This window comes from Amblyomma americanum, chromosome 6, assembly GCF_052857255.1.
Source record: "Amblyomma americanum isolate KBUSLIRL-KWMA chromosome 6, ASM5285725v1, whole genome shotgun sequence".
NCBI lineage: Eukaryota > Metazoa > Arthropoda > Arachnida > Ixodida > Ixodidae > Amblyomma > Amblyomma americanum.
This window is the reverse complement of record NC_135502.1, coordinates 126,352,257-126,367,076: the sequence shown is the minus strand read 5'-3', so window position 1 is coordinate 126,367,076 and position 14,820 is coordinate 126,352,257. Positions and strand designations below refer to the sequence as shown.

The window sequence follows — 14,820 nt, the reverse complement described above, 5'->3', positions numbered from 1 at the left end:
CGTCCGCTTCGGAACAAATACCCGCTACAGCTGCATTCTTCGGCGACATAGCTCCCTCTAAATTGGGGTGGTCGCTTTCATTTCGCATACTCTGGCCAACATTTCAATTTATAAGCGACAACTTAACGTCGTTTTCCATATAATTCGCTGGTTTTCAAGCTGTTAAACAAAACTATGAGCAGAATTCGTTTTAGCCGCAGCAACGGCACCTCGCGAACCGGTTCTCTAGATTTTTGCCAGCTACTAAATTTTCTTCTATTTACATAGCTTTCTTCTTGGAAAAGAAGAGGCTCTCAATTGTGGGGTTGACTAGGGGGATATTTACGTTCTCCTCTCTTAACCGCGGCTGACAGAGTTCAAAACTGCCCGGACCCCACCCCGTGATCGCGTACGCTACCGAGCACACGCCAACCACGGCGGGCCTTGCTCTGAGGGAACAAAGGAAGGACACATTGGCTGACACAAACAGGCATTTATTGCTACAGCAAGAATAACGCCAGCTAGCAAGAAGATACGCTAATGAATCGAGGTTGTCCGACTCACCAGTAAGGTTGCGAGCGAATGTTCGCCCGCGCTAAGGCAAGGGACATACTCCGAGGCCGGACGGGACGAGATACATCGCTTCCTCGCCCCGCTGGCGAAGAGCGGAGCCGCGAGCGACACGTCCGCTCGCGCCGAGGATCTCAACAGAAGAGCCCCATGCCCTCTCCCGTGCGTGGGCTGGAAGAAGCCTCTCGCGCTGTCACGCTGGCGCCCTCTCTTGCTAGTTGATGTAACTGACAAGGGAAGGTGTTCCTCCTCGAGGCGAGGCTGCTGCTGCACAGTGCCTCGCGGGAAAGCAAACACAGGGGACTGCAGGGCAGGTCCCCACACGATGCACCCACGTTTATCAAAAATTACGAAGAAAAGCGTCAACACAGCGAGGATGGCAGCTTTCCCTGCCTGTATATTGTAACGGAAAACAGGGAGACAGGTCGCTAACCAGCAGAATACAGCAAGCAGCCAGCCAGCCAGCGAGAGACACTTCAACGTCTTCGAAGACACTTCAGCGCCACCTGAGAACACCAGGTGGCATTACTCCCCCTCCAAAAAAAAAAAGAAAAACAAAAGCGGGGTTGCAGTATGGGCAGTGGAAAGAGAAAAAAAACAGCACAAGCACACAAAAATGTACAAGGGAGGTGGGCGAAGGTGTCCCACGCGAAAACTAGCAGAACACTGAGCGTACTATCCATTACCGCGTGAAGTAGGGTTTCATGCGGACAACGTGCACAACCTCAGAGCGGGGTGGACGACGCTGAGGCTGCACAGTCCCGTCAGGAAGAACTTCGTAGGTCACTTCGGTGACGCGGCGCAAAACTCGGTACGGTCCAAAGTAACGGCACATCAGTTTTTCAGACAAGCCTGGGCGGCGTACCGGGGTCCGCACCCAAACTTGGTCTCCCGGATGGTATTCGACGTGCCGATGACGGAGGTTGTAGCGGCGTGCATCCGTGCCCTGCTGCCGCTGAATGTGAAGACGGGCAAGTTGACGTGCTTCCTCGGCGCGCTGAGCGAACTGCTCGGCGTCTGGCGTGAGTGGGTGGTCATCAGTGCTGCATGGAAGCATTGCATCCAGCATCGTCTGAACGTCACGTCCGTAGACCAGACGAAATGGTGTAAATCGGGTCGTCTCCTGGGTGGCCGTGTTGTAAGCGTATGTGACGTACGGGAGAATCTCGTCCCAGGTTTTGTGCTGCGAGTCTATGTACATTGCGATCATGTCGGCGATCGTTCTGTTGAGTCTCTCTGTGAGCCCGTTCGTCTGTGGGTGATAGGCAGTAGTTTTGCGATGGTTCGTGTGACTGAGCTCGAACACGTCGCGCATGAGCTGTGCCGTAAACGCCGTACCTCGATCAGTGATTACGTGGGACGGTGCGCCATGACGCAGCACGATTTGTTGCATAAAAAACTGGGCGATCTCAGATGACGTACCGCGCTGCACCGCTTTAGTTTCCGCATACCTTGTTAAATAGTCGGTCGCGACTATGATCCATTTATGACCGGCCGATGACACAGGGAATGGGCCCAGAAGATCGATGCCGACTTGATCAAAAGGCGTCCGAGGGGGTTCAATAGGTTGGAGCAAGCCCGCTGGCTTGAGAGGAGGCGCCTTACGACGTTGGCAATCGCGGCAGCCTCTGACGTAACGCTGGACGGCGTGAGAAAGTTTGGGCCAATAATACACCTGGCGCACGCGTGCAAGTGTGCGGGCAAAGCCCAAGTGGCCGGAGGTCGGCTCATCGTGACAAGCAAGAAGGATATCGGCGCGGAGATCTGCCGGAACGACGAGGAGGTGCGCTCGGTCAACAGTGCTGGAGTTTTTCTTAAACAAAATGCCGTTCCGGAGACAGAAGGCCGGCAGGTTTCTAGAAAATTGTCGGGGTACGACAGAAGCTCGGCCCTCCAGATAATCAATGATAGGTCGCAGGTCTGGGTCAGCTCGCTGGCGGGTCATTAGGTCTAAGGCGCTGACAACTCCAATAAAACCACTCTCGTCCTCAATGCTATCATCCGCTAACCCGACGGGCGCGCGAGAGAGTGCGTCAGCGTCTTCGTGCGTCTGGCCAGATTTGTGCACAATGGTGTAATCGAATTCTTGGAGGCGGAGGCTCCATCGGGCTAGGCGCCCCGATGGGTCGCGAAGATTTGCAAGCCAGCACAACGAATGGTGGTCGGTAACTACTTTGAACGGGCGGCCGTAGAGGTACGGACGAAATTTCATGGTTGCCCACATAACCGCAAGACATTCTTTTTCTGTGGTCGAATAGTTTGTTTCAGCGCGAGAAAGCGTGCGGCTTGCATACGCGATGACCCTTTCCACGCCACCTTGGTGTTGGACGAGTACGGCGCCGAGGCCGACGTTGCTCGCGTCGGTGTGGACTTCGGTTTCAGCCTCTTCATCAAAGTGCGCAAGAACAGGGGATGTTAGCAGTCGTCTGCGCAGCTCGGCAAAAGCCTCCTGCTGCTCGGCAGCCCACACGAACTGTGTATCATTGCGCGTGAGGTGGTACAGGGGTGCGGCAATCTTTGAAAAGTCGGCGATGAAGCGGCGGTAATATGCGCACAGACCCAAAAAACGTCGCACACTTTTCTTTGTTGCAGGAACAGGAAAGTTGGCGACGGCAGCAGTTTTCTCGGGGTCGGGCTTAACGCCATCGGCACTCACGAGGTGACCGAGAAACTTCAACTCTTTGTACCCAAAGTGGCACTTCTCGGGCTTTAGCGTTAAGTCGGCCGATCGGAGGGCATCTAATACTGTCCTCAGGCGTTCAAGGTGTTCGGCAAAGGTTTCGGAAAATACGACGACATCATCGAGATAAACCAAACAAGTTTGCCATTTTGGTCCAGCGAGAACGGTATCCATCATCCGCTGGAAAGTTGCCGGCGCTGAACATAGCCCAAAAGGTAGCACTTTAAATTCGTACAGTCCGTCGGGTGTCACGAACGCCGTTTTTTCGCGGTCCCGCTCGTCGACCTCTATCTGCCAGTACCCACTCTTTAAATCAATGGAGGAGAAGTACTGGGCGCGACGAAGTCTGTCGAGCGAGTCGTCGATACGAGGCAGCGGGTAGACGTCTTTTTTGGGGATGTTGTTCAGTTTCCGATAATCCACGCAGAAGCGGAGTGTCCCATCCTTTTTCTTCACCAGCACGACAGGTGAAGACCAGGGGCTGCTGGAAGGTTGAATGATTCCATCTGAAAGCATCTCCTTCACCTGCGTTTGGATCGCCTCACGCTCCTTCGGTGAGATACGGTACGGCTGCTGATGGATGGGGCGGGCATCGTCGGGCGTAATGATGCGGTGCTTGAGAAGAGCCGTTTGCCGGACTTTCGACGAAGAAGCGAAACAGGAGGAGTATTCAAGTAGGAGGGCACGTAGTTCTCGCTGTTGAGTCACCGAAAGGTCCGGGCTGATGTCAAGGGATGGGCGCACAGGTCTAACAGCTTCGAACGCGAAACATTCAGAAACCTCCGCTAAGGGGTCGGCGAATGCGATGGCAGTAGCACGAAAAAGGTGCCGGGGCTCGTTAGAGAAGTTAGTCACCAGGAGCTCAGAGCCGCCGTCGCGGAGATGGATGAGACCTCGCGCTGAGCAGATGCCGTGGGTGAGCAAAAGGGACAGGTTGCCCTCTGCGACCGCTGTCCCTTCACGTAGTCCGTCGCAGTGAACACTCACAAAAACGCTGGCGCGTGGCGGAATCCAAACGCTCTCGGCGGATATTCTAAGGGCGGCGCGGCGTGGACAGTCCTCGGAGTAAACATCAGCTTTCTCGGTAGAAAATGTGACAGTGCGCTTTCGGAGGTCAATAATAGCTCCATACTCTCGGAGAAAATCAACGCCAAGGATACAGTCACGGGAGCAGTTCGGTAGAACTAGGCAGCTGACAACAAATGTGGAGCTGCGAATTTGGACTCTTGCTGTGCATAGGCCAAGCGGAGTTACGACATGTCCGCCAGCCGTGCGAATCTGCGTGCCGGACCATGGTGTCATTACTTTTTTAAGAAGCGCCGCTAGCTTTCCGCTTAAAATCGAGAAATCAGCGCCAGTGTCCACCAAAGCACTAACCTTATAGCCATCGAGAAGCACGGGTATATCCAACGAGAATCGATCTCCGAGTTCAGGTACTGCAGTCGTTGCCTTTAAATCGCGGTCGGTCGCTGTTCGCGTTGTCGGGGGGTCTTGTTCGTATCGATTGCCAGCGGCCTCGCCCCCTGAGGTCGCTCTCTTTAGTTTTCCCGGCGGGGACTTGGCGACCGTCTCTGCGCCATCCAGGAGGAGCTTTGGGGCTGTGGCGAAGGTCGGCGTGGTGATGGAGACCGAGACTGCCGCTGGGGAATTGTCGCCATGCGCTGCTGGGCTACGTAGTCCTCGATCTCCCGGGGTCGTTGACCTCTTGGTGGACGGGGCATGTCGATAGGGAACCCCTGCAGCCCAAGCTGTCGATACGGGCACTGGCGATACAGATGACCGGGTTCCCCGCAGTGAAAGCAGAGACGCCGCCGATCCGGAGCACGCCACAGGTCCGTCTTCCGCTGGGGTGATCGTCGATTGTCGATGTAGTACGTGTCGGGGTGTGCGGTAAACAGCGAGCCTTGATTGGACGGAGGAAACTGCGCCGAAGAGGGCGCAGGACGTTGCAAGGCTTCAGCGTACGTTGGACGACGGCACTCCGTTGGTAAAGGCGGCGGGTCAACGGACGGGAACGAAGGTCTCAAGGCTTGAACCTCTTCGCGGACCAGGCTAGCGAGAGAGCCGGCCGTCGGCAGGGGAGCACCGAAAAGCGCCTGGAGCTCTTCGCGCACAACGGAGCGGATCAGGTCGCGGAGAAGACCAGGGTTAGCCCCGAAGGCAGGAAGCGGCTCTGTAAGTGAAGCGGCGAGTACCGGCCGGTCGTAGGTGGTAGACCGCCGCAAGAGCATCTTCTCCATCGTGACCGCCTCCGAGAGAAACTCAGCAACAGTCCCAGGTGGACTGCGCACGAGGCCAGCGAAAAGTTGCTCTTTAACGCCGCGCATGAGATGGCGCACCTTTTTATCTTCGGGCATGGCCGGGTCAGCTCGCCGGAAGAGACGAGTCATATCCTCCACGTACATGCTTACAGTCTCATTCGGCATCTGAATGCGAGACTGCAAAGCCCGTTCAGCCCGTTCTCGACGATCCGTGCTGGTGTAGGTCTCCAGCAGGCGTCGGCGGAACTCGTGCCATGATGTTAGGGCGTCTTCTCGGTTTTCGTACCAGGTACGTGCACCATCCTCGAGACTAAAGAAGACGTTTCGAAGTTTAGCGGCGTCGTCCCACTGGTTGAATGAGGCCACGCGTTCAAACTCGAGAAGCCAGTCCTCTACGTCTTCGAGCTGACTTCCGTGGAATGGTTTGGGCAGTCGCGGATTCTGCAAGGTGTAGTAGGCAGCAGCTGGCATGACAGGTCGATGGGTGGGTGCTCTGGCAGACTCCAAAAGCCCGTGTTCGGGAGGTAGGCCTTGATTTCTCCGGCTAGCACGGTGCACGGGGATGTCCACTAGCGAAGGACTGGAGCCCAGGGTATCCGGAGGAGTATGAGACATATACAGGGATCTTTACCCAGCGCCTACACCAAAATATGTAACGGAAAACAGGGAGACAGGTCGCTAACCAGCAGAATACAGCAAGCAGCCAGCCAGCCAGCGAGAGACACTTCAACGTCTTCGAAGACACTTCAGCGCCACCTGAGAACACCAGGTGGCAATATACTGAGCAAAATTCATCCCACCACCTATGAGGATAGATGTCCCCATTGCGAGGAGAGGGCTACTCTATTCCACACCACGTGGGCCTACCAACCTAACCCGGCAGCGCTTTCACACATAAGTCCCACATTGGTGCAGCGGGAAGCGGATTTGACAAGCATGGTCCTTGAGGACCAGATCGCCTTCATAGACCGAGCCCGTGTGATTTCTGTCTCCATAGAAGCCCTGGACTAGAAGAAAGAAGTGCGGGGCAACCCACGCTGCTCACATCGAAAAAACTTTCAGAATAAAGTTTATTCTTCTTGTCACTGTATGGTGGCACTGCATGCACGTGCACTTGAAGGACGCTACGGCACAGCAAACTAAAGTGTCGTGCTTGCTCAGTTTACAGCGTAGGTAACGCAGTGAATGATATGCTAATGCATCCAAATGTATCTAATATGCTAATGTATCCATAGTTTTGTGCGTTTATGAGTTTGTCAACCACATTAGAGCTAAATACTACACATTCACATATCAGCGTGTGTTTGTGGGCAAGTTTTTTTTCTCGTCCTTAAATTTTTATTACAATGTTTGGGCGTTGTACGATGCCTGCTAGATACAAAAGGTGTGGTCATAATATTCAATGCAATTCTATCCATTGGGTGCTCCGCCGGGCACACACCGGTAAAAATACCTCCTTCCTACGCGCCTCCACCCAGCTCCACCCTCCAGAGGCCACAAAAGTGGTTGCGTAACGAAAAAGCGATGGTTAAATGAAATTCAACGAGGCAAAAGTGGTCATTGTGAAAGCGACTTGTACAACAAATACTGCTGAAAGCAGATTAGTCGCCTTGCATCTTATGATCGCCTGTGCATTTCAAAACTGGTTTTGCTCCTTTTCATGCTCACTCTCGCGCATTGGGGATTGTGGTTGAAAACAGGAGCCACTGGAATAAATAAACATTTTAATCCAGAGTTACTGACGTATTTAAAAGACTAATGGCACAATCCAGGTGCAGGCGCTCTACACCTATTGTACAGGTCGCTGTCAAGCAGCAGTTAGGGTGAAAGATGGCTAAAGCGAATATTTCGATCACATTCTTTTGGCACGCATATTTTTCAGGCATTACAACTCAGTCAGTGGCCAACAATTCAAATCTTTCGCTCACATTCTTTTGGCGCGCATATTTTCAGACATTCCAACTCAGTCAGTGGCAAACAATCCAAAACCGATTGCATCGGTAAACGGCCCTTACGCGAGTGGCACACACGATAGTTATTCCACAGTCATTCCGGACAGACCACGTAGCAATAACAACAGTCACGCATCTGTAGCATGCTTCAGTGACCATTTGCTCACGAAAATATCGAACCAGCACACGTACAGCAAAGCGTGCCTTAAGCGCAAAAGCAAATCTTTTTCATCGGCACTTCACTGCCAGCGTCCTTAAAAAAAATTCTGACTCTCCGATGTCCATGCGCTCCATCGAAGCGCCGCCTTGAAGACAAAATAACCATAGTGCGCAGCTAAAGAGTACTTAAGGTAGGTTTACCGCACGCCGAGAGCAATGATCTTGCGTATGTGACTATCTAGTGGGGCCAGCTACGGCTGCTTCCCCTAGACGTGCTGATCCTCGACCTTTCCGAAGCATTAATCGACACTGACTTGGAGCCCCTGGTTTGGTGAACTGGTTCTCGTTGTTCGAGTGTCTCCTTCATGCGCTCCATGTTGTGCTGCCTGAAGACGGATGCGCGCCTCACAGCGATCTTGGCACATTCAGCTGTAGTGTTGCTGGGAAGTGTTTGTAGAGCCAGCAGGGAAGCGAACATCAGGCAGCCCGCCATAGCAAAAGATACGTCGTTGCGACCAGCGTACTGCAGCGGAATTGCCACAGACGCTATGATGGCGCCCAGAGCGCCGAGTGCGTGAATCCAGCCACAAGCGGTGCCGCGAACAGCCGTCGGGAAGAGCTCCAGGTTGTACACGGCGCAGACTATGTTCCCAGTGAAGGCCACAGCCTTGGCAGACAGAAGAAGAGCCTGGTTCACAACGGTGAAATCAGTCGTGATAGTCAGGCTCAAGATGCACTGCAGTACGCCGAGAAATACGTAGCAGGTGCTGATTAACTGCAGCATGGTGACCCGAGTGATCACCAAAAGCATCGTCAGAAAACTGAGCACGACAAGCGCCAAGGAGACCCATTGCAAAACGGGAGTCTGCCGCATCGTCGAAGAGGCATTCACGACTCGCAGAACGAATTGCAAGGAAAAATAGGCAAAGAAAGTGGCAAAGGCACGCTTACGACTAGAGACTCCTTGGAGTATCTCCAAAGTTGCCGTTCGCTGGAGTTGGTGATTGTGATCGATCACTTTCTTCCTCAACTTGTCCAGCAGGTACGCAGTGTTGTGCAAGGAAAAGAGGTTCGTCTCAGCGGCGACGAGCATGACGTCCTCCGCCATCTCCAACCGGGCCTTCGCGACCAGCCACCGTGGAGACTCCACAGCCACGCAGACAGCTGCGGCTGACAGGACCGTGGGTGCCAGGAAGAGTGCTTGTTTAAACTCCCAGCGGATGCTGAGCGGTGTCATCATCACGACCCACAGATCGGAAGCAACGGCCGCTACTACCCCGGCGATGACGACGTGCAGCGGACGGTTTTCGTGGGTCGTGACTTCGAAGAAGAGGATGCCGGTGGCAATATAAAAGGCGTTCACACTTCCCGAGGCGAAGAATTTTATCACGGCGTGCACAGGATAGGTCGTCGCGAGGCATAGACCAAAAGTAGAGGACAGCAAGATCACCGTGGATTCCAGAAGGACCGGCCTACGGCCTATGCTGTCAGCGACAGATCCACCTGCAATGCCGAAAATGGCGGCGCCAGCGATGTGCATGAAGGAAAGTGCAACGCGCAGTGGCCGTCGGTCACACCCCAGGTCCCATTTGCTGACTGCTGAAGTAACCGCTTGTTCTTCGTCGTATTCCCACGCTACGCACGGTAGCGTCCTGGTGTCGTTCTGGTCATAGGTGTTCGAGTACTGGAGACAGCTACTGTACCGTCCGCCCGCTTCAGTAGGGATGGCCACGTTCCTCCATTCAATATTGGTCATGTTCAGACCTGGTGGTCGCTTGCACCAGTGGTCCACATCCTTCACAGTCAGGGGGATCACGAACGTATGGGTGTTCACAAGGTAGACCGCGAGGCTGCAGAGAACCAACATACGCATCTGGAAGGCGCCTTGGCCGAAGCCGTCGTAACAGTCAAATTCTTCGCTCGATAGAAGGTTATGGCCTTCCAGTCGACTAGGAAGGAAAATGGCCATGTCCTCGGTTTGGAGGATGTTCTCGGGAATTAAAATTCCTAGGTTTGCATTCTCTCTTCGGTCCACGGTCCGAGTAGTCAACTTCTTTTTCTTCTGCAGGCAGGAAGCTTCTTCTCCTTCCGCCATAATGCCGCGTGCATAACATATCGATCTGCTTCAGTCATACTACGTGACCATTTTGAATGCTTACAGATGTATTTTTAGTTTACAGGGCCTGCAGATGATACAACTTTGTGAAATTCTGCACAATGACAGAACAGCGCCATGGTGCACCAAATTAAAAAAAAATTGATAGGGTTTTAGCGTAGTTAAACCGAGTAGGCGTGCGAAAGCATGTGCTTAGCTTGATTGGCTCATCGTTTTGCTTTGCTGGGCCATCGGCCCATCTGGCGACGATATTAGACCCAGGTTAAGCTCTGATCGAGGTTAAGCTGATCTCATCTGTTCGCGCCAGAGATGAAAGTTGATGAAGACGACAATGTGGAGTGCACAGCGCGAGTGCGTGTTGCAGTTTAATGCGAGGCATGATCGACAGCGGCGATAGCGTAGTGCATGGAAATAGTGCCGAAAAGAAAAAAAACCTGAGTTTGCTTACGCCTCAAAACAGCAGGCCACCATACCCCTGCACGTCCCCACATTCCCAAACATCAAAGGTTTGAGAGGCGCACATATGCATCTAGATAGAGGAGCCAGCTAGGCGGCTCTTCCAGGGCAGCATATATTCCGCGCACCAAAGTGCACTCCTCTCGAAGCAGATCTGTTCGTTCCTCCGCTGGTTCAAAACGCAGTCACGGCAATATTTATTTTATTTCTGCATGGGCTTTTGCTATGATAGGTTTGACCAAGGTCACCCTCAGGGCCACCCTCAAGGTCACCCTCCCATTGGCTACAAGTAGCGCGACGCTCCTCCCACCTCACTCGAGTTTCCTCTCATTTGCTGCAGCTTGAGCGACGCTTCTCGGAACTAACATGAGCGTACCCGAGTTACTCCGAGGCTTCACAGAAGGTTCGTGGTTGGGACCGTGTTAAGCAGCGCTTTAGTTTTAAAATGACACTCACGGATAAAAAAATTCGTGGGCCACTTACGACGCGATAGCTTTAATCGGTCCCTTCAGTTGCCTGTCCTATTTGCATATGAAATCACACAAGCCCTTCTTTACTTTTCTTTTTTTATTTTTATTTCACTCTTAAATTTTTTCTAAAAAGGTGACACAAGGCCTTCCTTTAATGAATTGGAACCAACGTTCCTCAGTGGTCAGTCGTCGCACCGACCGGAGACGCTCGTGAGGGGCCTTTATGGGGATTCCTTAAGGAAATTTGCTGACGCCTTCAATTTCCTCACTGTGCGCTTTACTTTAGACTACCTGTATAGCCTCTCCAGATGGCAGATGACTCAGGCACTTACAGAGTATTTGTTTCCTGTACCGTTGTACCAGCAACCGTTTCTGGAGTTCCTTGACACCAGTGTTTTAAAACGTGTTAGGCGAATGTTCTTCGGCAAAGACATTATTCTTTAGACTGCACACATCTACGCTGCCTGTTAAGGCATGACTTCATGCTAAGCAGATGCTTGCGCCATGGACGGTGAATTTCTGCCAATACACCAGAGACAATTGACCACTGTTTTATTGTGTGCATTTATGCTATGTTCATCTGGGACATATTACAACGAGCAATTAAGAAGGACATTGGCATCACACCCTACAGTATGTTTTTTGCCAGTGGATGAAAACTGCGTTGCGCCATATGATCTGTTTATATTGCTGGGATTATTTAGTCTCTGGAAGAGCCGCATGATAGACCACCACACCGAATTACCACGGTCGTCGAAATCTTTGTTCCATGAGCAGTGCGCTTTGGTACGGGGAGTATATGCTGCCATGGAAGAGCCGCCTGGCTGGCTCTCCTATTCGGGTGCATGTGTGTGCCTGCCGGACTATTGATGTTTTAGGAGGTGGGGTTGTGCGGGGGTATGGTGGCCTGGTGTTGTGTGGCGTAAGCATGCTTACAGTTTTATTTTCGGCACTATTTCCATGCAATAATGACAAGAAAGTTCCTCAGTGGTCGAGTCATTCTGATTCCGGCCGCGGTCGTGAAAGGACGCAGGATGGCTGGCTCTTCGCGAGCTGTGATAACGGTCGATGCTGGCCGCGGAACATCGTTTTTGGACGGTTTGAAAGACTACAGGATTGTTCTACCGCACCTGCCTACCGGAGAAAGACTGAAAACAATGGTTGTTCGTCACTGCGACACCTCTTGAAGGCCTTGCAGGATTGAAGATTTCCGCCAGCCGATGAAAGAAGCCGGCGTCATCGAACAGGTGGGCGGTATCGGAGCATACCAGATGTCGCACGTCTGGTTAGTAAACTTCCACAGCGAGGAGGCCAAGAAAAAGCTGCTCGACGCCGGGCATATCACTGTTAAATGGAAGACTTGCATGCAAGTGTAGCCAGTGCCACGCGTATGGGCACGAAGAGGCTGAATGCATGAAGTCGTACGCCCGCGCGGCTGGGCGAGGAACGGTCGGCGGAAACAGTGAGCTGCATATGGACGATGATGAAGCTGGGCAGGCCGCCTCTAACCCAGTGGTCGAGACCCTAACGGCTGCATTGAAGCGCGACGACAAGGAAAACGACACGCCACCGACTGTTGAACCAACGCTCAGCCACCCGAGGCGGCAGTCACGAACAAGGTTACCGAGCAACGGCAGGATATCCCATGCCCCGCTGAAAAAGGCAACGGGCAATCCATGGAGGTCGACGCTGCTGCTGCTAAACGGCGCCGCGAAGACGTCGATGCAATGAGCCCGGAGCAAAGGCAACGTCTGCTACAAAGCTAGCGGGACGCCGGCGAGGTGAAAAAGCAGCGTGTCACCAGCGGGCAACGATCGTCGTTGTTTCCTCGCGTGAACTCAAAGTCCTAATAATGGCGGGACGACACTACACGGCGCGACGTTGTGCATACAGAGTTAAGCGCCGTACTGGTGGCCTGGTCTTGCTAAGTGATGGCGGCTTTTGAAAGACACCTCGTCGTAGCCACGCTCAATGTCATAGGTCTTTCATCCAGGAGGAGGCAAAATCAGCTGTTACGACTCGTGACTGAGCTGGAATTGGATATTGTAGCGGTACAAGAAACCAAAATCGAGAGTCAAGACCAGACCTACAGTATGGTGCGTCCGTTCAGCAGCCGATACGACGTTTGCGTGTCTCATGCGGTGGGTACATCGGCAGGGTGCATGCTTTTGATCCGCCAGTCTCTGGGAGTGATTGTGGAAAGAGTTCAGACTTGCATTTTCGGTCGTTGTATTCTCTGTGACATGACATTTGCTGGTCTGGAATGGCGCGTCACCTGTATTTACGCGCACACTAACGTGGAGGAGAGGCGAAAACTTTTTGAGACAGTTGGAAACTATTGAGATACAGACCGTCTGGTCGTCTGTCTTGGCGATTTCAACTGCGTATGCATGGCACGCGACAAGACCAGTTCGACTCCCTATAGAGATGCGAGTATACTGCCTGTTTGAGTGACGTAACTGATCGCTGTCATCTCGAAGACGTTGGCGATTGTCTCAGGTGTGGTTCTGGCGTTCGTTTTACCCGTTTCCAGGGAACGAGTCACGCACGTTTGGATCGGGCTTATGTATCTGCCGAACTGATGCCATTCTCCGCCGAATACCTCGTACAACCAGTGCCGCTTAGTGACCATTGTTTTGTTGTCTTCCCTGAAGAAAAAAAAGGAACGAAAAGCAAATTTATGTGGGAAACCTGGAAACTTAATGAAAAGCTGCTGAAAGGTGATATCTTTATGGAACGTGCAGCGTTGGCGATACGCGAACTGCAAATCGAGGACAATGAACTTCTAGGAGTGAAGTAGAAAATATTTAAGCAGGCAATGAAAATGACAGCTATTGAAAGATCGTGCGATATAAAGCAAAAACAAAGAGTGGAGGAAAATATGCTTAGAGATGACTTGAGGGTTTTGACAGCGCAACAGGGCAAGCAGCCATGAGCATGCATCGAAGAAATTCGCTCCGCTAAGCGGAAACTATAGTGGCAATAGATGCGGAGCGGTATCAAGGAGCGATCGTGACAGCGAGGGCACAACGCCTGATAGCGGACGAAATGTCCACGAAACGTGCTCTCGGCTTGGAAAAGAGGCATGCCCACAAGAATGACATACTGAAAATGGAGTGGAACGGTGTAATTTACTCCGATAAAGCAAATATAAAGAGGGCCTTTTATGAATACTATAGCTGGATTTTTGGTTACACGAAAGAACCGAAGACTTTAAAACCCATTTACTGTCCTTAATGCCAAGCTTAGTGACGAAACGAAAGAAGGGTTAGAAATGGCTATTTCAACCGACGAAGTGCGGAAAGTCATACAAGACCTCAACCCTGGAAAGTCTCCGGGACCAGATGGGCTAGTAGCATCGCTCTATAAGGTATTCGAGAATGATTTTGCAGAAGTTATGGCTGCGTTTTTTAATGAGGCTTATGACAAGGATATGCTTTCCTTGTCATTTCTAACAGCCCACACAATTTTAATACCAAAAAGCGACGATGAAACTAGACTGCGACACGTTACCGCTTACCGGCCAATATCCCTGACGAATGTAGATTATAAGATCTTTACAAAAATTCTGGCTAAACGACTCCAAACTGTTATGCAAGAATTAGTAGGGCCACATCAGACCTGTGGTATTAAAGGTCGCACCATATATACCAACATCCACGCAGCCCGGTCTATGCTCGAGTGTTGCGACGCCATGCATGAAAGCATCGCGATGCTCCAGCTTGATCTAAAAAAAGCCTTTGACAGGTTGCCGCATGACCTCTTGTTCTCTCTGTTAGAGCACGTGAATGTCGGATCAGTCATTTTTCAGGGCATAGCCATGGCGTACAGGGGATGCACGACGCGGTTGATAGTGAATAATGGGGTGGGTGCGCGCATCCGAGTGCAACGCTCTGTGCGTCGAGGTTGCCCCCTGTCACCATTGCTATTTTGTTTGTATAATGAACCCTTTTGTTTGAGCATAATTCAAAGCAGCAGCAGTTATGGTTTTCGTCTGCATACAGCCGAGGTCCGCGTTCTGGCGTATGCAGAAGACATTGCCATATTTTGTGCTGACTGCAAAAGCTTTCGTGTTGTGGTTGAAACTGTGAAGAACTTTTGTTCTGTGAGTGGGGGCACTGTCAACTGGGCTAAATGTTGGGGTTCTGGCACGGCGATTGGCCCACAACCCCAACAA

At 52.1% G+C, this 14,820-nt stretch overlaps 1 protein-coding gene across 1 annotated transcript; it reads right to left on the bottom strand.

Annotated features, from left to right (window-relative positions):
• Positions 1–7,839: 7,839 nt before the first annotated feature.
• On the bottom strand, positions 7,840–9,696 carry LOC144095502 (solute carrier family 22 member 7-like). The gene has a single exon (XM_077629223.1). The coding sequence runs from the start codon at positions 9,694–9,696 to the stop codon at positions 7,840–7,842; it is 1,857 nt and encodes a 618-aa protein (XP_077485349.1).
• Between the last annotated feature and the right edge of the window lie 5,124 nt (positions 9,697–14,820).

What these genes read in the sequence shown, in the direction of transcription:
- LOC144095502 (XM_077629223.1), bottom strand. Translation starts at nt 9,696, where the DNA reads ATGGCGGAAGGAGAAGAAGCTTCCTGCCTGCAGAAGAAAAAGAAGTTG.